At 37.3% G+C, this 24,688-nt stretch overlaps 10 protein-coding genes across 10 annotated transcripts; 4 read left to right on the top strand and 6 right to left on the bottom strand.

Annotated features, from left to right (window-relative positions):
* Positions 1 to 193: 193 nt before the first annotated feature.
* Positions 194 to 1,453, bottom strand: L201_004614 (uncharacterized protein; the record flags this gene model as incomplete). Its single annotated transcript, XM_066220355.1, has 5 exons — positions 194 to 240; positions 390 to 493; positions 793 to 1,021; positions 1,147 to 1,375; positions 1,424 to 1,453. The coding sequence occupies 5 exons, from the start codon at positions 1,451 to 1,453 to the stop codon at positions 194 to 196; spliced, it is 639 nt and encodes a 212-aa protein (XP_066076452.1).
* A 1,186-nt stretch (positions 1,454 to 2,639) lies between these two features.
* Positions 2,640 to 3,177, top strand: L201_004615 (uncharacterized protein; the record flags this gene model as incomplete). Its single annotated transcript, XM_066220356.1, has 2 exons — positions 2,640 to 2,697; positions 2,861 to 3,177. 2 exons carry the CDS (start codon positions 2,640 to 2,642, stop codon positions 3,175 to 3,177), a joined length of 375 nt encoding a protein of 124 aa, XP_066076453.1.
* A 109-nt stretch (positions 3,178 to 3,286) lies between these two features.
* On the top strand, positions 3,287 to 5,137 carry L201_004616 (uncharacterized protein; the record flags this gene model as incomplete). The annotated part of the gene is made up of 2 exons (XM_066220357.1): positions 3,287 to 4,859; positions 4,935 to 5,137. 2 exons carry the CDS (start codon positions 3,287 to 3,289, stop codon positions 5,135 to 5,137), a joined length of 1,776 nt encoding a protein of 591 aa, XP_066076454.1.
* A 685-nt stretch (positions 5,138 to 5,822) lies between these two features.
* On the bottom strand, positions 5,823 to 6,768 carry L201_004617 (uncharacterized protein; the record flags this gene model as incomplete). Its single annotated transcript, XM_066220358.1, has 6 exons — positions 5,823 to 5,870; positions 5,994 to 6,054; positions 6,161 to 6,201; positions 6,303 to 6,353; positions 6,478 to 6,598; positions 6,689 to 6,768. 6 exons carry the CDS (start codon positions 6,766 to 6,768, stop codon positions 5,823 to 5,825), a joined length of 402 nt encoding a protein of 133 aa, XP_066076455.1.
* A 395-nt stretch (positions 6,769 to 7,163) lies between these two features.
* Positions 7,164 to 9,303, top strand: L201_004618 (uncharacterized protein; the record flags this gene model as incomplete). The annotated part of the gene is made up of 6 exons (XM_066220359.1): positions 7,164 to 7,979; positions 8,077 to 8,210; positions 8,367 to 8,555; positions 8,716 to 8,876; positions 9,059 to 9,140; positions 9,252 to 9,303. The coding sequence occupies 6 exons, from the start codon at positions 7,164 to 7,166 to the stop codon at positions 9,301 to 9,303; spliced, it is 1,434 nt and encodes a 477-aa protein (XP_066076456.1).
* Positions 9,304 to 9,639: 336 nt separating this feature from the next.
* On the bottom strand, positions 9,640 to 13,356 carry L201_004619 (uncharacterized protein; the record flags this gene model as incomplete). Its single annotated transcript, XM_066220360.1, has 16 exons — positions 9,640 to 9,728; positions 9,804 to 9,959; positions 10,059 to 10,226; positions 10,283 to 10,595; positions 10,661 to 11,383; positions 11,444 to 11,637; positions 11,693 to 11,900; positions 11,962 to 12,080; positions 12,136 to 12,211; positions 12,280 to 12,384; positions 12,439 to 12,515; positions 12,574 to 12,652; positions 12,707 to 12,822; positions 12,890 to 13,006; positions 13,090 to 13,184; positions 13,262 to 13,356. 16 exons carry the CDS (start codon positions 13,354 to 13,356, stop codon positions 9,640 to 9,642), a joined length of 2,730 nt encoding a protein of 909 aa, XP_066076457.1.
* Positions 13,357 to 13,977: 621 nt separating this feature from the next.
* Positions 13,978 to 15,164, bottom strand: L201_004620 (uncharacterized protein; the record flags this gene model as incomplete). Its single annotated transcript, XM_066220361.1, has 4 exons — positions 13,978 to 14,222; positions 14,300 to 14,508; positions 14,568 to 15,041; positions 15,136 to 15,164. 4 exons carry the CDS (start codon positions 15,162 to 15,164, stop codon positions 13,978 to 13,980), a joined length of 957 nt encoding a protein of 318 aa, XP_066076458.1.
* Positions 15,165 to 15,632: 468 nt separating this feature from the next.
* Positions 15,633 to 17,937, top strand: L201_004621 (uncharacterized protein; the record flags this gene model as incomplete). Its single annotated transcript, XM_066220362.1, has 6 exons — positions 15,633 to 15,729; positions 15,806 to 15,843; positions 15,915 to 16,400; positions 16,479 to 16,557; positions 16,669 to 17,452; positions 17,541 to 17,937. The coding sequence occupies 6 exons, from the start codon at positions 15,633 to 15,635 to the stop codon at positions 17,935 to 17,937; spliced, it is 1,881 nt and encodes a 626-aa protein (XP_066076459.1).
* Positions 17,938 to 18,505: 568 nt separating this feature from the next.
* Positions 18,506 to 20,942, bottom strand: L201_004622 (uncharacterized protein; the record flags this gene model as incomplete). Its single annotated transcript, XM_066220363.1, has 9 exons — positions 18,506 to 18,826; positions 18,889 to 19,026; positions 19,091 to 19,125; positions 19,183 to 19,355; positions 19,438 to 19,545; positions 19,602 to 19,612; positions 19,683 to 20,146; positions 20,213 to 20,440; positions 20,528 to 20,942. 9 exons carry the CDS (start codon positions 20,940 to 20,942, stop codon positions 18,506 to 18,508), a joined length of 1,893 nt encoding a protein of 630 aa, XP_066076460.1.
* An 882-nt stretch (positions 20,943 to 21,824) lies between these two features.
* On the bottom strand, positions 21,825 to 24,269 carry L201_004623 (uncharacterized protein; the record flags this gene model as incomplete). The annotated part of the gene is made up of 11 exons (XM_066220364.1): positions 21,825 to 21,878; positions 21,945 to 22,571; positions 22,632 to 22,845; positions 22,905 to 23,071; positions 23,154 to 23,248; positions 23,316 to 23,336; positions 23,406 to 23,435; positions 23,503 to 23,576; positions 23,645 to 23,818; positions 23,973 to 24,101; positions 24,181 to 24,269. 11 exons carry the CDS (start codon positions 24,267 to 24,269, stop codon positions 21,825 to 21,827), a joined length of 1,674 nt encoding a protein of 557 aa, XP_066076461.1.
* Positions 24,270 to 24,688: the final 419 nt, after the last annotated feature.

Below are 24,688 nucleotides of genomic sequence, written 5' to 3' on the forward strand. Positions count from 1 at the left end.
TGAAATCATCACTTGATGCTGTATGCTTTATATACAAAAAAATAGATTATTTATTCTATATCCCTTCTGGGAAAGAAAATTCCCCAAAAGTGTTCTTAATTTCACAAGGTGATTTCCTTTTCCTCCAAAAATCATTCTTATAGAAATTCATCTTAAATCCAAATTTCATTGGGTTTCAGTAGAACTGACTACCTTATAACTGTTGAATCCTTTGTGATACTTTATCTCGGAATGATGTATCTGAACATGTTTAAAATCAATTTGCATTATCCATTAGCATATTGAGCGAGGTTATGGTTGGTGGAGTCTTATGTCCACCATGCGTGAACTCCCCAAAAGACGGGATCGACCTGATATGCGTTGAGGATAAAGAAAGAATAAAAACTCACAAGCATTCATCAATGTTTGTTCGTTAATTACTATATCTGTTGTATCTGCTTTTGGTCTTGATACTCTCGCTGCAATTGCTGCTGCGTCGGTTTCAAGAATGATTCTGTGATATAAAAATATGAGATCAGTATGCCTTCTTGCGGTAAGTGTAAGCTATGTAACCAAGTCTTTCTATCTGATTTCATCGTTCTGCATCTGTAACTAAAAAACCTATTCTTCCCTTTTCATTTGTCAAATCAAATAGAAACCCAAAGTATCGATTATCCCCCTTGTATTCTCCTCATTCATTGCTCATTTGCTAAATCTTTTGAGGGATATATTCTCTTTCCTGGAATTGACATGTATGATTGTATTCGCCGCGCAAACAGATTTGAATTGAATAAAATCCAAACACAAACTCACCCATCATCAACAGTTTCATCAGCAGCTAATAAAACCAAATCTAAACCTTCTAAAACATTTCTTTTTTCAATTTGACCTCTTAATAATAAATGTATAGAATCTGTAAATGCACTTAAAGTTTGATTTAACATTAATTCATTTGAATTTGATAATGGTCCAACAATTATAAAATTCAAATCAACTATTGTACGTGTTATTATTAAATGAGGTGGTAATGGATGTATTTCGCCTATAAAGTGTGTTGAATAATATAGTGAAACAAGTTGTTGTAAACAATGTTAGCCGTCGAATTAGAGAAACTGTATTATAAATGAAAGATTGAGAAATTCATTTATAACGATGCTCAAAACTCACCACCACCTCTTCTGATTTTTTCAAATACACTTTTCTCAAAAGCTTTTTGTTCTTTTAAATGTATTAAACCACCCATACCTGGACCACCTTGACCAACACCTAAATCATTGACAATATTTGATGACCCAGTCGCATTCTGATGAGGTGGATTATAGTATTTTGCTAATACCCTTTGACCCTCTGCATCAAGTATAAGTAATGCCGTTACTGTATAAAGTGACAAGTTGGACTAGTTGATGTGAATAGAGGTGTCAGTCAATCCAAATTCAATCTTTACGCTATAGGATCTAGCAGCGCAGTTTGCCATATCTACTCACCATTGTTAAGACTTATTTGCTAATATTTGACGTGAAGGCTATGATATTATTGCTGATATTGTTAAAGAATACCTCTAAACGCTCTACGTGTAGCATCAACATTCATCCACCTTGGACATTCAGCTTCGTTCGCGTCAACCAAGAGATATCCACGAGGTGTACCAAGGCTCGCGGCATAATGGTATTCATCAGGCGCGCGACCAGGTACCTTAGTTTTGGGATAAAATACAATAAAACCTTTACCCGTTTAATTCAGAATTTGCAATTTTCTTATTTGTTTATCCTATTATTTGCTTAGTTAAGCACACCCTCCTTTATGAAAAAAGACATTTAATATTTATTATTTTAACTGCAGTTCTACAAATTCCCACTCTGGCGCAAAACATTTTTTTACAGTAATTCGAAACCAGAGACGTCATATTAACCTCTTTCGACGTCATTTCTCTTTTCAATTATTCGTTCATTTCATCACTTTTTATTATTTACTCTTTTTTATCGACTTGTTTCCACCATAGCAGTCACACAGCTCATACATACCTAATCAGTAGTAAACGTATAGAGCCAAGCATACACCTCTACGCTGGAATTACTTTGATTAAGATTCCAACAATTATTAACAAAACGAAAAGTGAGTATCCTTTTCTTCAGAAAGAGAAAAAAGATCTTTTTCTCGCTATCAACCTTTAAAAAACATATGACCCTTGGTCATCAATGAATTATCCTTCATCGGCTTATCCATCGTTTATACCGTCATTATACTCTTACCCATCTTCATACATGACTTATATGTTTATGCTATACTATATGATCTGCAATAAAGAAAATAACTAACGAGTTCTATCTTTTGCTACCTATCGATCCTTACCATACAACTCGCCACTCCCCTTCCGTCGCTCATCGCCGGTCTTTCATATCTGCCCATACGACTTTGCAACATCGTCGCTCATCACCTCTTGATAATTTTGATGTTGTCAAAATCTCATACCCATATACAGATATAAGCATATTATATCCCCTCTATCCCAGCATACATAATACCATATCAGGGGTTCAGGTTACTTTCCGTAAATACTGTATGATCTTCCCGACCAAATCACGTCAAGGTCATATATAACATTGTATTATCATTATTTTAAAAGCGTTAAGCATTCATCTTGCTATATTTAGTTACACAAGATGGCAGCTGTAGCACAAGCACCTCCAATGTTACCGACAACATCTTCTTCAGGAAGCAGTGAGTTTTCATTTCATTCCTACCGCATATAACATTTTCGAAAATATCATCATTTCCTGTTTAATGTTTCCTTTTGGTCAATGACATCATTGAGCTAATTACTGAAATAACAACCATTTTCATCCTTATTTCTTCGTTTCCCCATACTTTCGTTCTTTTATAGTATCTCGACCGTCTTCTTCAGCAGCAACTGTTAGACCAACTGAAGCCAAAACCATCAATCCACCTCCCACCGTCAAACCTGATACAGCAGAAACACCAATAGCCAAAGTGACAGTTTCTGAAGCTACACCAGTAGAAGAAAAGGGGGAAGTCAAAAAGGAGAGCGGGGATGGTGAGTTTATTGAACCTCGCAATGTTTTCATCATTAATCGTCTCCCGCCCCTGATCTCCTCTTGCTTCTTCTTGTTATCCTCCCTTCATTGTCACTCTTCTTCTCCCCTTTACCTCATACGCGTTACAAACGGCTTGCTCCTTTGACCATGCTGTCTGAACTTCTCGATACGAAGCAACTGTAATCGATTTGTCAGCATATAAACACCAAGGTTCCTCATTATGCCCTCTTCATTTTTACCATTATTTATAATGCATGATACAAATCGCTGACTATCCCAAACTTATCGACCATTCTGATCTTTCCATCGCCCTATCATCACTCTTGCACTACGACTTCCTCTCCTCTGCCGCCTATCGTCCTATCACCATTGACAAAACATATTTTGTGGAACCTTCTTCACCTGTCCCTCTTCCACTTGGCGCCCTGATTGATTACGCATCTTTCATTGATGTGGACGAACCTGATATCTACTCGCCTTTGACTTGCATCCTCACTCCGACGAATGATATCACACAACACACAGCCAAATCTCCGAAAGCCGCTGGACAACCACTCGGTCCACCACCTCATCCAGACGCAAACGGTAGTAGTAACCCACAGAGACCTCCTATACGACCCAACGCCGATATCCGATCTCGTTTTGATCAAGAACCCAATCCTTTCGAACAGTCTTTCTCTCGATCGTCGCATCACTCCAGCTCCTCTCTTTCCGACCGTACAACCCCTCCTCGAGGTACAGACGCAACCAGTACCAGACACAACGCTCTTCCACCATTGTCTTCGCTAACTAGTCCGGCAGCTGCAGATCCAAGTCAATTCCCTTGGCTTGCTAACTCTCTGCGATCCGGTCCTCTGAGTCCAGCCATGCTAGCCGGTCCACAGAACGGCAATCCTCAGCATAATAATGGCAATCACCGTGCTGGTGGATCCAACGAGGCAAATGCAAATCAGAATGAAAGTGCCGCCGCGTACGAATCGACCGGTTTTCGGACAGGTTTCACTCCTGGTACAGGATCTGGCTTCACCCCTGCTGGTTACAACTCATTCATGGGACCTGGACTTGCCAACCTTGCCATGCCTTCACCTAATACCGCCGCCTTCCTTAATAGTATAACCAACTCTACACCACTGGGCGAGGGAAGCGATGTAGCCGCTGCAGCTGCCAATGGTCACGCAATGCATGGCGAAGGAAATATCTTGCAACCACCGTCAGCTATTCCACCACATCTTCACCCACATCATCCTATGCCACATAGTAGCTCATCAAACGATGTTTCTCAAGACACCATTACACCGAATACCTTGTCAGCCCTTACAGGTGTCTTTGGCGAAATGGCCAGGGCTAATTCAGGCTCACAGCAAGGTCCACCTTACTTCGCTCCCGCTATGGGTCCACCACATCCTGGCGCTGTTCCCGTACAAATGCCCCATGTGGACTATGCACAGCAAAGTGCGAACGCCGCATCACAAGCTGCAAACGGATTGTTCTTGTTATCTCAAGCACACCAGGAGCTCTCCAAGCGAGAAGAGGAGGGCAGAGGTGGAACACCTGTGAAAGGAGCAAGAGGACCAAAAGGTGCAAATGGCGGTCAAGCTGGTCAAAAGAGAAAATCCGATGTTGCAGGAGCTGCTGCCAAACCTGCTAAAAAAGGAAAGAAGAATTCATTAACCGGACCTCAAGTATCGTCACCACCTAAAGCTACTAAACAGGAAAGTCCGGATTCAGGTGATTCAGAGGATGACGATGAACCTAGATTTGATGCCAATGGTAAACCTGAGACTGAAGAGGATAAGAGGAAGAATTTCCTAGAACGTAATAGACAAGGTAAGTCAAAGTATCACATAGATGCTCTTTCGAATAGGAGATGAAAAGCTGATGATACTGGGTCGGTATAAATAGCCGCTTTGAAATGTCGACAACGTAAGAAAGCTTGGTTGAATGAATTACAATCAAAAGTTGAAGGTTTAACAATCGAAAATGAAAGGTTACAACAGACAATACAGTCAATGCATGAAGAAGTTGGCAGATTGACAGCTATTTTAATGCAACATCGAGACTGTGGTTTAGCTATTCCAACAGCATATGGAAGACCAATTCGATAAACAACAATTCAATGGCCGACTTTAGTTGAGTCAATTAGAGGTGGAGGATCTTTATATACACGTTCTTTGTTTTCTTCTTCGCTTCGAACTTTTTGTTCCGGTTCTCTATATCGAAAATTCTTCTTTATACCAATATAATACACTTTTCTCCACTATTCCCGTCGTTATACATATATAAATATATATATCTCAATCTGTTGAACTTATATGTATCTCAAAACTCACTCTGTATCATTATTATCCCTTTCCAACCCACACTCAAAATATACTTTCCTACCCTTTTACCTGATGGCTCAGGGAAGGAAATGTTCTATCTACCATAGTATCACCACGTAAAGTAGTGTATATACACATGGTTATATATGTTATACCAAAATAAAGTGAAAAGAGATTATAGAATCATCTTCACATGCAACTCTAGCCTAAAGTTTGCTTTCAATATGATATCATAGCTGCTTATCCGTCAATATCCGACAGACCATGTTATACTGATTCAATATGCATGAACTGATAAATGTACAAGTGATACCAATGATACGACGTTTTGTATATTGTATGGATTATATGTGATTCTTTAAGTAGTTATATATGATTTTGAGGAATATATGCAAGTTGTATAGTAATATGAAACACTGAGGGATGAAATGAATAATTAAGCTGTTCAGTCTCTACTTTTGTGTACAGATTATGGAAGTCTGACAGCAAATGCTATACAAACGAAAATGATTGATTCCTATATTCGAAGAATTACGATTCAAAGGGTGATTTATTAGCTTTTCTTTTTATCGTTGAGCATATATAGGACAATAAAATGTAGATGATGTAAGAGATGATTTGATGATGAACTTGAACTTACATTACTGAACATTTCTTGTATAGCTGAATCTGTATCTTCCCAATGACAAGACATATCTGCTCTATATGTTTATGAATAATTCAGCATTTAAGACATTGGTTTTGTCTTTTTGAAAAACAGTCGTATGTTGATCTGATGGGATGGAATAATGTATTAGATTGACTAACCTTCCTGCTTGTCCAGCATTTTCTGATAATGTCGTTGTTACCTGATGAATGGGAAGGGTACAGGCAAAACGAATGGATCAATTGAAGAGCATGAAAAGAAGCAATTATACACGACGTCTTGATAGGTAAGTGTTCAACTTACAATATATTTGAATCCTCTTGGTTCAATTTCAATCATACGCTGCTTGACTTTCTGAAAACATATCTAATTAATTAGTAATAGTTCAACATGGGATTCTGAAGAGATAGATAGTTTCCGGAAATATAAATCTAGGAGAGAGACAATTTTGTATTATACAATGATTGCAACAACTCACCTCAGCTATCTCTTTACTATAACTAGCCATTTTAGCTTTATCATTTACATCCCATGAAACATTCGTTAATGATTTCGTTAATAATGTTTTGATAAACGGTCTTAATGTATCTGAAGGGAACCTAAATTGATACATCTCAAATCAGTTCAGATTGTTCTATAACACAGTAGAGTACCGTTCGCATAGCATAAAAAGGTCATCCATCACCTACTTCTGCCTTGATGGTGATGTTGCTCCTGATCGATTTAGAGGTATTGGTGGTGATAATGCAGCGTTCAATCTTGAGGACATAGCGTAATTAATTGATAAATGAGATTAAGTAATAGGTTATGATATAATTTCAGTTCCAATATACAGTCGCTTGCTACTTTTGGATATTGTTATGCTGTTTAATGATGGGACTGATCTACTGTTTTATGACTAAGTAGTGTTTAAGCAGAAATAAGTATTCGGAATTCATCAAGATAGATACCGAACGATATTTGTTGACTAGTTTTGAGGATTATTGACGCGTTTTACGTTAACGTTATTATCCTTTATCCGTTGGGTAACATTATTGGACTCGTGACTACAGTATAATCAAAATCAACATGCAAACCTCTTGAATATCTGTTCTATTTGAATTCTCTTATCATACCTAAACACCTCTCATTTAGACTAATATAATCACAACAACATACATACCCATGTCAGAAATTAGCCCTGTAGTATCAATAGAAGATACAATAAATACATTTGAATCCGATACAGAAGTTACAATACAACCACTCAAGCTGAAACAACCAGAATCTTATCAAATCCAAAATCAAAGCGTTTGGACCCCTACAAAGCAAATCAAAACAATTTCATATAATCACAACCATAATAGTAGTAGTGGTATATATCCACCTTCACCACCATCATCTAATTCAAATTCAACAGGTACAGCTCATTCAACTTTAACTTCAAATTTAGATTTTGAGCTTTTGGATAATAGTAATCCATCTTGGTCAAATCATAAATCTTATAATAATAGTAATAATAATCGTAGTAGGATATCAGGTAGACCAATAACGATGAATATGATGCCTCCAGTATCATCATTGGATTCATCTTGGAGATCAGATTCACCAACTAAAAAATTCGGCTCAAGTTCAAATTTACTAAATAAAGAAAGAGAAGTGATATGGGATATTAGTGCTACCAACAGTAGTAGTAATAGTACAATGAATAATCTTAATGATAATTTAGATGCTTTAGGATTATCTGCTACAACATCAACTAATAGTGATCACGTGCCGTTACCATTACCATTACCATTCCCTTCATCGGCTTCATCTTCATCACTTTTCAATAGTAATAATAACAGTAACAGTAAGAGCTTGATACGGAAAGATGAGAAATTGAAGAACAAACAGAAAGAACTATATGATAATGGTAATGATCATCATCAACAACAGCCTATGTCAATTGACGTTTTGGCAAAAGTTATGGATACGAGTAAAGGTAGAGATAAAGTTTTAGTGAGTTGATCTATCTTACATCTATTAATTTAAATGAAATGACGATATCCTTTCCGTCTGTATTGATAACGTCGTTGTTGCCACACTTATAATATAGAAATGTTTACAATATTCTTTGAGAACATATTTATACCTTTTAACATTAATAACGAGGATACGACCTTTATCAAAATGGTTTAAATCAAATTCGAAAAGAGTTAAAATTGCTGTATCTGGATTATCACTTACGAGGTGAGTGCATGTCGTGATGATCGAGTTGATCTTTAGAATTTTCTTCTTTTTGACTCTGATCAAAAGATGTATAACGAGCGGACTCATACAGATCAGCCTATAATAATAGCTTACGATAAAGAACGATGCTAACATTCTTAACCACATCCAATTTAGGAAATGTCTACTACTTCTTAATCCTTTACATCCATTATCCGACCTACTTTCAAATGAACCCATGTCAGCTAAAACTTTAGTTGGACACCTGATTGACTTATTTTCATGTATATCAGATGATATTTATTGCTTGGCTAAGTTGGGATTGGTTAATAAAAGGACTGGTGATTGGGGTGATAAATGGTCAAAGTGAGTTTATTTAGCCCTTTTGACCTTTAAGAGCTTTAAGAGCTTCTTTCTCTCTGATTTGATCATATCTAGATGACCATTTGGTAGATGAAAGAGATTTGATCAAAATGATCTATGCTGATTATCATACATTATGTTCCTTGTCATACAATCATCACAGTCGATTATGGCTTTTAACAACATTAATGGGATTATATAAATTACATTTCAAGACAATACCGAAAATTGCCAATTCTGCTTGTTCAGTTGAAAAAAGGAGAAATGAATTATCAGATGCTAAATGGACTAATAGAAAATATATAGCTGATTTATTTTTTGTTTGTAAGTTTTCTCTAAACCTTTATTTTTCCTAAAACACCAAAAAAAAAAGCAAATAATTACATAATCGTAAAAGAAATAACAATAACAAGAACCATGGGATTTGTCGTATTGATTTTTCACCATGACATATGTATGATATTGATATAGACAGCTAATACCTCGACTCTGTAATTTTGAAATAGCATATGACGTTTTCGAACCTGATTATCCAAATTTCGGTGAACCCATGAAATGTTTTACTGGTTTATTAGCAGGTCTAATAAGGTGAGTGTACATTTCATCAGTTTACATATCTATGGTTGATAAGGGGTTATATTATAATCATAAGTGCTAAGTGCCGGTAACTAATACGAATTGTTTGTTTTGCTTCATCAGTGCATTCAAATTGTATGATGCTCAATGGGAAGCTAGTATAGGGAAAGGATAAAATAATACACCGTATCATATTATGCAGAATGTCTCAAATTGTCTTTTCGGAAATACATCTTTCGCACACGTAAAGTGGTTCTTTCACAGATAAGTAAAGTAATAATGCGGAAATGATCGGCATCAAAGTGCTGTCAACGTTTTTAACGATGCTTTCACAAATATCAGAGCGTCATTCGAAGAAACCCATCTTCACGACGGAGATCTGAACACGTATTGTTCCCGGTATTCGAACGACTAAACGAAATCAATATTGCATACTTTAACTTTATATAGACTACAACGGACAAGCTACACTGAAGAGAATGAAAAATGATACTCAAACAGAATTAACGGATTACAACTTCGCTTTAACCTTATCATTACCGATAAGAGTCACAGCTGCATTACTTAAAGCCGGAGCATCTCGTTCTTTGACTTTGGCGACTATTGGTTCCAGAAAGAAATCAAATCATCAAAATCAGTACATCCAAGAACCGTTTACCCGTTGACAAGACTTACCAAAAATAACTTTATCTCTTTCTTTCCACATTTCCGTAACCAAGGTTTCACCAGGTATAATCGTACCTGCAAACCTGACTTTAATATCTTTGTATGCACCAAAAGTCTTGAGAACATGTTTTCCTGCTATGCCCATTGAGCAAAGACCGTGGAGAACTGCAAAACAAAAAATGATGAATCAGTATAACTCAACAGGGCTTATCTCTGTACAGCTATGAATCATACAAAAGCCAAGAAAGTAGGTTCTTAACTCACTGGGTTTCGGGAATCCACCCATACTTGCGAACGAAGGATCGATATGAAGAGGATTATAATCGCCAGATAACCTATATATGGCAGCTTGTTCCTGGGTGGTTTTCTCTTCTACCACAGCATCGGGTTTACGTTTAGGTGGAGCATTGATTGCAGAAGCTGCGCCTCGATCTGTGACGATCAACGATATTAGTTTTATGCATCATTTCAGCTGGTGTATGACTTACCAGACCCATTCTTCTTTCCGCCAAATCCACCACTTCCTCTAAGTATGACAGTACTTTGGTTCTCGCAAATCAATTCACCACTGCCTTTCTCCTTGGTTTCAACTTTGTAGGTGACCGCAGCGGTTTTACCTTTATCAAGCACTTCAACTAATTTAGTGTGATTAACTACTGTACCAGAAGTAGGAAGTGGTTTATAAAGCTTCAGATATTGTTCACCGTGAAGCAATTTAGTTGGATTGAAATTCGGTACGAAGTCCATTGGTATTGATGAAGATGCCCCGAATTGTGGTATAACACCAAAGGTTGGTAGAGCCTATAGGCCAATCGCAAGTTTAGCTATGCTAAATATGTATGGGAAATGGATGATTGTCGACTTACTGAGAACTCGTCAGCATTCTCATAGGTCCAGTGCAGTTCATCTGCTTTGGCTCCGACACCGAGATTATATAACAAGACGTCTCTTTCAGTATAAGTGAAGTCTTCAGGTTCCGGAGCGTTTCTCTTTGCTTCTTTAATTTCAGGTGTATCTTCTGGATCCTCGTAATTCTCTCCGGAATTTCCAGAATCTCCATCACCACCAGCAGTATTAGTGAAATTTTCCATGATTTGTTGTAAAGCTTCAGGACCTGAAGATGGGTTGGTAGCTCGGTCATCAAAAGTTGTAATATCCTTCCACTTGGCGACAACAGCTTCCGGTTTCAATTCTCGGTCATTAGGGAACGAGACACCATATGTTCTTTGCCACCTAACTTGAGCAGCATATCCGCCAAATGCTTCATACAATGTTCCTGTATCTTGACATGCCTCAGATGACAAGTATCCAACCACAGGAGCAACATATTCAGCCTTCATGGCTTCCATCAGCTCTTTAGGCCAAACCGTAGCTGTCATTGCTGTACCAGCTCTCGGAGCGATACAGTTCACTAAGATACCTGATCTGGATCCTTCAATGGCAAGGGATCTTGCCAAACCGATTAAAGCGGCTTTTGCGGTGCCATAATTTGCTTGACCAACGTTGCCGTAGATACCAGTGGGAGATGCTGTAGTGATAATTCGACCGTACTTCTGTTTTTGGAATATAGGCCATACAGCTTTGGCGCACTAATTCATCGGGAATGATATCAGCTGTCATCTCGCTACGAAGTAGCCCGGCGTACTGACCTTGAATGTACCTCTAAGATGAACCTGCACTACTTGATCCCACATTTTCTCATCCATATTGACGAAAGCTTTATCCCGGAGGATACCGGCATTTGCGACGAGGACATGGACGGTGCCAAAGGCATCTACAGCAGCTTTGACTATCGCTTCGCCGTCCTCGGCAGAACAGACAGCAGCAACAGCGTTACCCCCAACTGCCCACATACAGTTAGCTAAAAGTGTAGCGTCCATGAACATAGCTAAACGCACCAGCTTTTACCTCTCCAACTACCTTTTCTGCCCCCTCTTTACTAACATCATTGATCACTACATTTGCGCCGAGTTTACCGAACATCAAAGCATACTCTCTACCAAGACCGGCACCTGAACCGGTTACAATCACAGTTTTGCCCTTAAAGTCAATTGATGGTGAAGATTGCTTGTTTGCTGGAAGTGATTTGGCTTTCTTAGCCCATCCCTGTAAATCGATCAGTTCTGCTTAGCCCACATTAAGTTCAGCTGAATCAGCAATTACTTACCATGATATCGCCATCTTCACTATTTAAGGGGTGTTCTGCATTTTCGAAATCTTGTACTTCTGACCATTTTTCGGCAACGGCTGAAGGTGTGAAGCTTTCGTCCGTTCGCCATATTGCACCTGTAAGATAAAGTCAGGACAAAATCAAAAATGCTCAACAAGCTTGTCTACGGACCTTTGGATCTTTCCCATCTGACCTCAGATACAAAGCCTGCTCCCAGCTCAAAGATTCGTCCATTAACATCAGGGCCCTAGAAAATTGTGAATCAGTATCAAGGAATTGAACCATTCTACGCTTTGTCAGAAACTCCCAACTTACATTCTTAGCTGTTAATACTCCTACAACTGGAGCGATGAATTCCGGTTTCAAACCTTTGAGCATATCAGGTGGAAGGATGGTCTCGGTCATTGCTGAAGCGGCCATCTGAGAGCATATACAATCAGCTATACCCGATTTTTTGAAAAGGCGTTAGCTTACAGGTACAATGACATTGGTCTTGATGTTGTACTTAACACCTTCTCGAGCGAGGGTTCGTGTAAATCCGACGAGACCCACTATATACGGATATAATTGTCAGTCGTGGTTGCACTTTGATCGAAAGAAGCAACTTACTTTTAGCAGCAGAGTAATTTGCTTGACCCATATTACCATATAATCCGGCAGCGGAAGCAGTATTGATGACTCGCCCGAACTAGGAATTTTGTTAGCTTGGTCAATTTCAGAAACTGCAGCATTGGCAGCTCACCTTTTGTTGTCTGAACAAAGGCCAGCATGCTTTGGTACAAGCATAAGCACCTTTGAGATGAACAAGAGTGATCAAATCCCAATCTTGTTCTGACATATTCTTGAATGATTTGTCACCTGAGTGTTGAGGATATGGTATATAAGCAATTTACTTATTGCCAGAGTCAACGAAAAGAAAGCTTACGAAGTATACCAGCATTATTGATCAATACATGTACAGTTCCAAAGGCTTTCACAGCAGCATCTACGACTTGTTGGCCATCTGCTACCGAACCAGGTGCTGTTGATGCGTTACCTCCGGCTATATAACATCACAAAATTGTTCAGCTTACTGGAACTTCCTATAACAAGGAGCGTGTCGAAAGAGGAAGCTGAATGACATACCTGATTTGATCTCATCGACAACAACTTGAGCAGCCTTATCAGATACATCGTTGACTACTACTTTAGCGCCTCGAGCAGCGAAGAATTTAGCGTAACTGTACGAGTTTCAAGTGATTAGCTTCTCTTCACTCACATCCGTTTAAGGGACTGTAAAACGGTAAGAGCAACTTACGTTTTACCTATACCACTTCCTGCACCGGTGACAAGAACAACAAGATCTTTGAAGTCTAATTCTCCACCAGAGAAGGATTGAGGTTGTTGAGCCATTTTGCTCTTAGCTAAGATCAAGGACGGTAAGGGGTATTGAAACGAGTTCTGAGGTGTTGGTTGAGGTATAATTGTGGAAATCGTACGTGGCAACCCAAGAAAGATTGAGGGTTTCTTGGGTAGACTGTTTGATATGGTTATGAGGAGAGGTCTGAATATATTGAAATTGACTATTCAAGTATGTGCTGACATGCATGAGTCGAGAAAGGGATTAAGAGAGATCTCAGAAGCATTCATGATTCTAGATATAGTCATTCAACAACATGCTACATGCTTGTCTTTCTCATTCCGGTTCAAACATGCATCAAGATAACCGGAAATCACTAAGATGGCTTATCAAAATATGACGTGTCATTCTCGGTCACTCCGTCTTTTCCGGAGTCTATGCTATAGTAAGCTCTGCTTTGATCATTAAATAGATTACCTTTAACTCAAGGAATGACACAAAACCGATTTGTGGAGATCTACATCATGTAGATCCGAGCAAGCGACTTATCTAGCTTTGCACAATATGTGAAACATAGAGGTCATAACGACATTAAGACGAAAATCGTTCAACGCAATGGACAGAAGGTGGTTGTCTTCTATGTGATGTATACATTATACTATCAAAGGTATAACTTACAAATCAAAATCACTATCATCATCGTCATTATTGTGATCATTATCATCATCATCATTTCTACCTCTATTTGTACCTAAACCAACACCACCATTTCTTATATTTGTTGATCTTGAATTTACACCACCAACTTTATCATCAAAATCATCATCTATATCCGAATCATCATTATTGTTCTGTTGAGATCTTAATGATGGCGAAGGGTTTTCTATAGCTTTGTAATATAACAGTAATCCTTCTAGATCTATAATTCCCATTCATACGGATAATCAGCTTGATATGTCATTTTCACGAAATGTAAAAATCCATTGTTTGACATACCTCTTACAGTAGTTTTCATCCCTTTTAAACCCATTCCTGCAATAACGTTTCCTGATATATCACCATTTCGATAAATTAATAGAGTAGGTACATTCTTATCTGGATAATTCGGTATACATAAGCCAGCAGGTATAGATAAGAATTTTGTTTGTGGATGCGCTGCTGCTAGTTGATGTAGTAATGGTCGTAAGTGTTGTGAGAGGGGTACGCTAAAGTATACTTATCAGCAAATTTGATCGCACATGGGATATGATAAAGATGAACACACGAGTCTTTATATAAGAAAACCACTACACCAGTACCTTGTAAACCACTACTTCCAGCTTGAGCTTCCTCTTCACCTTCATTTAGATCATCATCATCTGAATCATAAGCATTTTTAGTATTTTTACGAGGTGGGGGTGGTGGAAGGGGATTACCATTTTGATCATAAGATATTTTTGAAGCTTCCGTAACTTGTTTTACGAAATCTTCTCTTGAGAGAGGTTCCATCGTACCAAATCTTGATTTTTTTTCTCTAATTTTTAATTGATTTAATCTTTTTTTACGATAATCTTCAAATATTTTTTCATCATCACTATCTAAATTTTCATTTTCTAATAAGCTTACTAGTTGATCTGTATCTGCTGTTATAGCTAATGTTCTTATCGCATCTTCATGTGTTATATTGGGTATATCTGGTGAAGGTGATCTTGAAGGTGGTTTGGGTGGTAAGATACCGTGTGCACGTAATGCATCGTTACTACATGATACAAGTGGTATATATGAGTCAGTACACGCCAGCAAGCCCCTCTCATTGAAAAGACCATGTCTAAGCTAATATCATGTATACATACAACTCTGTATCTTCGTTAGGATTGACCATATTGCCTCAGATGAAAGGTGTATCTGTCTATCTATCTATCTGTTTTCAGTTCGTTGGTATATTTCGAAGTGAGAAGTTTCCCAGTATTTGCTGTATGGGCAGTACAGGTAATTTTCCGCTATCTTTGAAGATCAGTAACCAAGGAAAGCAGTAGAAGATTCTATTCTCTTATCAGTAGAGCAGAACGAAGAGGCAAAAAGAAGACAATCATTACTCGAGCAACTTCTAAACGTTCTATCAACTTGTTCAAAGCGTAAATATTACGGCATATCAATGAGAAACGCGGAGACTCCACAAAAATCAATATGAAAATCATTGAATAATAACATGGAATGCCCGAGTCGAAGATGCTTGCTATATATATATAAAGAGAAAGAGCTACCATACATACCTTGCACTTGATTCATATAGCTTCATAGCCTTGACTATATATCGAGAAGCGAGATCAGAGATAAACTTGGTCGAATGATGCAGAGTGATGTGGAAACATGGGATAACCTCCTAAAATGGTTAGAAGAGAAACATCCTGGATTCGAATACAATTTATCTCTTCGTGATGTTCCTGGTACGTTAATAATGGGGTCTCACCTGATTTGAACTCGAAGGTGACACTGAATTGACCAAATCGTTCATATGCATAGGCGTTGAAAGAGGTTTGGTAGCTCCTCATGATCTAAAGGTATATATCTATTATCTTTTTGTTCCGAAAAGTCATTGGCCTGCAGTTAATGATTGACTGTTGGAACATAGAAAGGAGATACACTCTTACATATTCCATCAACATGTATGCTTAATCCATTGACTTTGATGTCATCACCAAATCAACCTATACCTTTACATTTATTTCCTCAGACTAATCGATCTTCAAGTACTAGTAGTACCACTCCTGTAAATAAAAAACCTAGAACAAGTTTACAATTACATCAACAACCTTCTAGAAAGTTAGATACTACACAATTATTAACATTACATCTAGCTTTGACAAAAGATCCAAAAGAGAGATATAAAAGTTATTGGAAACCTTATATAGATAGTTTACCTAAAAAATTTAGACCATGGCATCCTTTAACTTGGATAATACCTCTACATCAAAGTAATCACGATGATAAAGATGACAAAGAATGGGAATGGTGGAACAACTTATACGAATTGGGTTTATCAAAATCAACTAAATTGAAAGTGGAAGATGTTAAAAAGAGATTTAATAAAGATTATGATGTTTTAATAGATGTTTTGGTAAGTTTATCGAGATTATATTGGTCATCATCGACAAGCATAAATAGCGCATTCACTTAACCGTTAATCTGATAATAGCGAGAAGAAGAGCCTTTCAAGTCACACAATTTGATTGACGTTATAAGTCAAGAAGACATACTGTGGGCATGGTTGAATGGTAAGGCTATTATATCTGTTTTAAAGGCACTTCTGACTCCTTAAATCTGAACTTTCCAAACGTATTTCAACATGTGTTATATCCACAATTGACTTCTGATACGAAATATAGTAAATACTCGATCTATATCAATACCACTAGGTCTATCTGGACCTTCTGAGAGAAACAACCATACTTTAGTACCCATAATGGATTTCATCAATCATTCATCCAATGAAACAATAATAACTCCTAGAGTTAAACAATTACCTACACCTTCTTCATCAGTATCGAAGACACGTAAATCATCCACGTCAACATCTGAATCCACAAACAAAATGCCTCAATCAGCGATAATCAGTAACGGTAATAGTAATAATAGCATATCGACATCTGCCATCAACCCTGCAACTACAAGCGCAAGTAATGGCGTCAATAACGGATTTAGTTTGAGAAAAGCCGAACAACATTTATTACCGAATAAAATAGATTTTAGATTATTGTGTCCTGAGAAAGGTTTAGATAAAGATGAAGAAGTTTACTTTGAATATGGTGGACATTCATCTTCAACTTTATTTGCTGAATATGGATTCTGTGAGATACCAAAGAGTGATGATATACCGAAACCTACTTCATCATCAATCAAAAATGGTGAACATCCGATAAAGGACAAATTGAATAAGGAGAAAATCTTGAATGGTAACAAAGATAATACCCTTGGCAGAGAAACGCTTGATGGTGATACTAACAATATTGAAAAGAGTATCGATGAACAGGACGACAAATTGAATGGTTGGTTGAATATGAAATATGGTGAAGTGGATTTAACTTCTTATATCAATGAATTATGGGAAAACCAAGATGAAAAAGAAAAAGAAGAGAAAAAACAGGTTTTAGAGGATATCGATTGTTGGGGGTGAGTAGTGTCGTTTTTTTTCTCGTTCTTTTCAGGATGAGTATATGAGTGGATCAATATATAACTTCGAATGCTTTTTTCCATAAAGAGGAAACACAATACATTCACAACCTTTACCAACACATCCATCACATTCATTATTAATGACATTAAGATTGATCCACTTATCATTATCATCTACTCAAGGTAATAATAATAAATTATCAAGCATTTCAAGGGGTTTGATAACTTATATATCTTTATCAAATGAAAATCAAATGTTAATATCATTGGAAAATATACTTAAACAAGTTATAAATAATGCTGAAAAACGATTAAAGAAAATAAATAAATTAATTAGAGAAGTTGATAAAAGTGAAGAAGAGAACAAGATATTTAAAGAGAAACAAAGTGTATTGAACATGTTATTAGCTATGTGTGAAGAAGAAAAAGTAATTTGTCAATCATTATTAGAAAGATTAGAAAAAGGTGAAGATTTATCTTAAAAATCAGCGAATTATCGACTCAAAATCAAATTGTGCTTTTTTACCATGTAAAAAGTTCTTCATCATTAGCATCAATGAGGTCATGGATTTATTTTATTTTTATATTTTTCTAGTCGACATCCAATACAGCAATATCAATACAACAATTAAAACATGTACTGTAGCTTTTTGTTAAACACTGAACTTGTTCAAATGAAATTCGACTACTGAACAACACGGAAGGTCACAGTCCAGTATATTGTAGAATTTAAAAGAACCACAGAATCATTATTGAACACATTTGTTTATTCAACGTAAACATGGGAAAGTTTAGCATCATTGAAGAGATTTACACTATATATCCTTTTTGGGTATTGTCATAGAAGTGCTTGTCGCATGTCATCATACAAACATATACAAATATGAGTTACATTACAGTATATTGAAATCCTTTAGATTATCTATAGAGTAGTTATATCAGATGCGATTGAAAAGGCAAAATATCAAATACAGTACCATGCATTGTCCTGTCATCAATGTCCCTAAAAGTGATAAGGATTGTAATTGTCTTCTAAGATCTTCCATCATTTCATCGTCTAGTTTCACCTTGAATAGTAGATTCACCTAAACCTTCACCGAAACCACCTTCAACTATACCTGCTCCACTATTCCTTATTATGCTACCTTCCTCACCATCATTTTGCCGTCGTTTAGTATCATCTTGACCATTGTTATCATCAACTTGTATACTTTGAATCCAGAATGAATTCACAAAACATATGAAAGCTATTACAGCTGAAAACAACCATACAACAGATAATGAGTGACTATATGAATTTAATGCTAATTGTCTTAAAGTAGGTGGTAATAATCTAATAGCAGATTTGGAATGTAAAATCGCTGAGATTATCTGTAATACACACATAGCGTTAATTTAAGCTTCCTCGATCTGATCGCAAAAATAGAACTTACTTCATTACCATTATCAATATCTTTGAATTGTTTCTTCAGATCACTTGCTAAAGCACCCAGTTGAACTGATCCACCTATACTTACACCAAGTGTAGCACCCAGACTTCGAGTAGTATACATTAACGCTGTAGCTTTAGGCTGTCGTGACAGGTCAGCGTTTTTAACATGTTGTAGTATAATGACGACGGATGGCAAAGCTTACCATAATTTTACTATCTACACTGGAAATCAACGCCACTGATCAAGTGGTTTCAGCATTAGCTTTAACTTCCGAATGATCTGGAAATCACATACCAAGTTGAACGCATAAGAAGGTGGAGTAACCCAATATGCAAGGTAAAACAGTAGCGTAATAACCCCACCAGGACCAAGTAGGATTCCAAGTAGCTGCTACTATAGATCCGATAATTGGGGGAAACAAGGCTGCTGGACCAAGATATTTCCATGAATGGCCTGAACGAATGTACCTAATCGAAAAATTAGTAAGTTGATTATTTCTACAATTAGGTGGTACATATACAATGTGACCATATTATCAAGACGACTCACTGTCCAGCTACCATTGATCCTGTGGCTAAACCTAATCCACCACAAAGTGATAATATCAATCCTGCTTGCGCAGCAGATGAGTTGATGATCACGGCGAAATATACAGGTCTGGGAAGATGTTAGCTTGCGCATTAGTACAAATCAGTCGTGATGTTGAAGCTTACATCTGGAACATCTATTTGGCAGGTAGCCGGTTATGAGCTCCAGCGAGATCTCCTTTCTTAAAATGGTTTATAGTGACTTACAAAAGCTTGGTTTCCTACACTCAAGAAAAACCCACAAGTATTGATAGCAGCTATATGACTAGATTTGAAAAGTTCCAGAGGTACCACTGGTCTTTTCACTTTAGTTTCTACGTAGATGAAAATCATTGTACTGATGATTGAGATCAATAACATTCCCCATACAATAGGTGATGACCAAGGTTCAAGGTAAGAAGTATGAAAAGATAAACCTAAAAGTAATGTTGTTACCGAAGTAATCAAGAAAAAAGTCCCTAACCAATCTAAAGATTTTAATCCTGATAATAATGATTGATGTGTTGGTGGTATAGCTGAAGTAGGTAAAAAAATGGAGACGATAATAGCGCAAAATAGTACTACAGGTATTTGTACCCAGAATGACCAATGCCATCCATATTTATCTGTTAAATATCCAGATAAAGGTCCACCTAACATTGATCCAGTACCAAATATAGTCATCATAAGACCTATCATACGATACTTCATCAGCAAAAATATTACTAGTCATACAGAAAATTGGTAAATATCTTTACCTTGATAAAATCCTCTATCCCTCAATGGTACTAAGTCCGTCACAATAACACTTGAAACAGTTAATAATCCACCACCACCTAAACCAGCAAAAGTTCTTGCTCCAATCAAGGTATACATATTATTTACCATTGCACACATGATAGTTCCTATACCGAACAATGCACAAGCTGTTATCATTGCAAATTTCCTACCTAAAGCTTCCATAAATACACCATATAAAGGTATAACTAAAAAGTCAACATATCATCAGCTCAGCTTATCAACAATAACAGCCAAAACATAATCAAAAATCATGAACAAGCGGGATCACTTACCAGCTGTACAAGCTAAAGTAAAACCACTACCTAAATAAGTAGCTAATTCAGCATGTTGAAACCAGCTTCCTATCTCAGGTGCTAAAGTAGGTATAGCGGTAGATTGAAAAGCAAAAACAAAATTTGATGACCAAATTCCTGCGCAAATTATACAAAATCTTAAAGTCGATATTGAATCTTTCAAAGGTGGTGAACGTAGTAAGGTCTCCGTTGTTGAAGATGAATAACTTGATATAGATGATGATGATGAAGGTGATGGGGAAGGTGGACGTAATAGTAATGGTGTTTGTTCATTTGTTGGCGTTTCTATACCTATTCTAGTTCCTGTATTAGTTCTTGAATGTGGAGGACGTGATCTGCCTTGATGAGAATCCGACCTTGAATAGGGGGTTGTCGTTATTATGATTGCTGACATTATGAATTATTGATACAAATAAAATTGAATCTATTATAGGAATGTATATATTGATCTTTGCTATATCAGATAAATGAATACATTGTTCAAAAGACAGAAGGATAAACATGCTGCAACTATTGTTTGTCATCTTTCGTTATTTACGATCTATTATCATGCGATACATGAAGTTACTGATCGGAGATCCCCGATCAATCAAAGATTGCCTTCCCGAAATAACGGATCTTCTAAATTGGTTTACATACAGATATAAAAGATATCTCAATTATGACTTCAAGAGCATCAACCGAGTATAAATTGCATCAGATAACCAAATGAAAGTTAATCAAATGGATACGGGTAGGTTGTATGAGAATGCCTTCAAAGGCATAAATGGTTTTGACTAAATGAGATCATACTGTACCACATCTGTGATTTAGGACTATGTCGATTTTTTGACCATTCATACATGTCCATCTGGTGCTTTTGGATTTTACGATTTAGTGCAAGTTATTTCCACAGTAATCTATCTTGCATAAACGTACTATAGAAAGTCATGTAGAATGTGGTTCAGAGAATACTTATCTCTATTACCCTCACATGCCGCCGTATCATTCTGAAGTGGTCTTTGTAAATGTGTATCACTGAGAGACCCCTAAAAAGTAGTTAGCATCAAATGCAATGTATTAGTATTAGTGTTAAACTTCGCCGAGACTGTTTGTTGAAGCACAAGCATCCCTGGCTTCGAATTCGATGGACCTCATTTTTGTCCAAATCCCCCATGACAGAATGGCAAATATACATGAAAAGATTACAAATCGATATCCATTTATCCGATATGTCTTTAGGTGAAGACATTATTACACCCTACAGGTATCCTATTTCCGTGCGTATGCGTTCAGATTATAATTTGGTTCTTCTTGGTGCACCGTTATTGAAGACGACTTCTTCGGAGATCTAAGAGGACAATGAAATCAGAATTTATTTGGGCAAGTAGAGGGATGATCGAATCAGTATACTCACAGTCATTCCATTTGCTGCGATTTTCTTTTCTGTCATACCATTATGTGTACCATTGAAGTTCATACCTTTGATAGTTTTATAACCTTTGAAGCCTAATTCTTTTTCTAATCCTTCAGCGATCTCTGGTGAAACTTCTCTGAAAATAGCAATTTGTCTTTTCAAAATTTCTTGTTCTTTACAATTTTTCATATGACCAGAAACGGTTTTGATAAATCTTTGTTTTGATTCTTTGTTAAAGACATTTTCCCATAATTTTCTTGGAGCATTGAAATCTTCTGGTCTAATTTCACTCAAGAATGATACAGCCTCACCAACAAATTTACCATGTACTTTATTTAAATCATATGGTCTGTCCTTGAATTGAACGGGATCAATGGACGATAGATACGCTGGACGTTCACCTTGATTGAAGAAAGCCATTTGTCCATCACGTTGAAAGTTGGCCATTCTGAATGGACATATTGGTGCATTAACTGGTAATTGTTGGTAGTTTGCTCCAATTCTATGTCTGTGAGCGTCAGGGTAAGAGAATAATCTTGATTGTAAGACTGGATCAGCTGAAGGTTCAATACCAGGTATCATGTGTGCTGGGTTGAATGCTGATTGTTCGACTTCGGCAAAATAGTTCTATCGGAATGACAATCATGTTAGTACAAGCCTTGAAATAATAGCCGATGTAATACTCACCTTTGGGTTCTCGTTTAATGTAAGGGTACCAACTGATCTGAGAGGGAATTGCTTTTGGGGCCATACGTGAGTTAAATCAAATACGTTGATTCGTTGTTTTTCCCATAAATCTTCAGCTTCACTAGCAGTCATAGTTTGCACTTTCATGGTCCAAGATGGGTATTCACCTCTTTCGATGGCTTCGTAGAGATCTTTCTGTCCGTAGTCAGGTGATCTGTTGTACTGACAAATAAGCCATCGATCCGTGAATTGGGCCTACGCACACACACTCACAGTTTAGCAGCTTCTTCAGCAGTAAAGGTCTTTGTGCCTTGGTTTGAGATGATGTGGAACTGAGCGTAAACCCATTCACCGTTCTTCTTGACTACTTTGAGGGTATGACCGTAGTATCCGTGCATGAATCTCCAACCATCTGGAATACCTCGATCACCCATCAAGATCTGAAATGAAGAAAAAGGGTTATTTTAGCTAAATTCGTCATACACATATATAACAAGGTTTATTGCGAAAGATCGAGCTCACCATGACCTGATGAACAGCCTCAGGGTTTTGCGATAGGTAATCCCAGAACATCGTACTATCATCACCACCTGATAAGTGAGTGGCTGGGTGTCTCTCTGCAGTGACGGATCAGAAAGATCAGCTCAACGACTCCCTCCATGTGAGTAATCAAGAAATACTGACTTTGGGTGTGAATGAAGTGAGCTATAGGTAGAGAATATTGTTAGCTGGTTATATCGCTTGCTACCAACCTAATCAAGGGAGAAGACTTACGGAACTTTGCGGGATCTCTCAAGAAGAAAACTATAGCATTATTCATGTTAGCAATTGCGGTGATATTGTAGAATTACCAAATTGTCTCAATGCTCACCAGGTGTGTTGTTTCCTACGAAATCCCAATTACCTTCTTGGGTTTTGAATTTGATAGCAAAACCTCTTGGATCTCTGTTCATTTTGAGCAACACGATATAAGTATTATCCTCGATCCAGTGATACAATTATGCGGAACTCACCTTTGAAGATCTGGAGAACCAGATTCACCACCAACAGTGGAAAATCTAATTGTAATGGGACATTTTGTACCTTTTTTAAACATATCTGCCATACATAGATCTTCTAAACCTTCTGAAGCTTCCCAGAAACCATGTGCTGCACTCCCTTTAGCGTGAACAACTCTTTCTGGGATTCTACCGGGTTGAAAATATCATTCAATAAGTCAGTTTCAACCGATAGTTACCGAGTGGCCAATCGATCATGATTATCGTTCTCACAGCCATTATCCAGCAGCTTTGCGAATAAATAGACGATACGGTTGCATTGAGGAAGAACAAAAATACTCACCTTTCACGATCGAAATGAGAAAGTAGATCTATTAAATGGAAATCCTGTAATAATAATGGTCCATTTACACCTGCTCTTTGGGTTGCATATGGATGGGGTACAGGACATCCGTTTGATGTTGTGTAAACGCTGAAAAATAGGATATATTAGTGTTCCACCATACCATTTGCCTACGATAGCATCGCTTGAGGAATAAACAGACACTCACGTCTCCGTTGATTTGGATTGTCTATCCTCTTCATAATTTCTGGCCATCTCTGTGTTGACCACAGGACATTTCTTTTCGTTAGATGACATTCTGATTATTGACGCTTCCTATCCAAGTGTTTCTCCGATCGATATAAACAGATATGATAATAGATCAAAGATAAGGTCGATAATTGATTCTCAAGAAATCGAATGATTGAGCGAATGAAGCGAAGATCCGAAGCAATAATCTTGATGCGAAATATTCAATTATGGCAAGTATAGCAGCGATCTGGATCTTTTTACCAGCCAATAGATGTAATTCAGTAACAAAGTTGGGAGAAATAGGGACCCCATACGGTAACCCTCGGAAATCTGATTTCCTTATAAGCGGCGGTAAATCCGGTAAATCATTCTGGGATTTCTGCTAACAGCGCTTGAGCGTGAAGATTGTTTCATATTGGTGTTCATTCGAAGCCATTCTTTCATGCTCTACTATAATATAAATGTGTATACCAGACTCGACCTTG

The sequence above is a fragment of the Kwoniella dendrophila genome, chromosome 6, assembly GCF_036810415.1.
Source record: "Kwoniella dendrophila CBS 6074 chromosome 6, complete sequence".
NCBI lineage: Eukaryota > Fungi > Basidiomycota > Tremellomycetes > Tremellales > Cryptococcaceae > Kwoniella > Kwoniella dendrophila.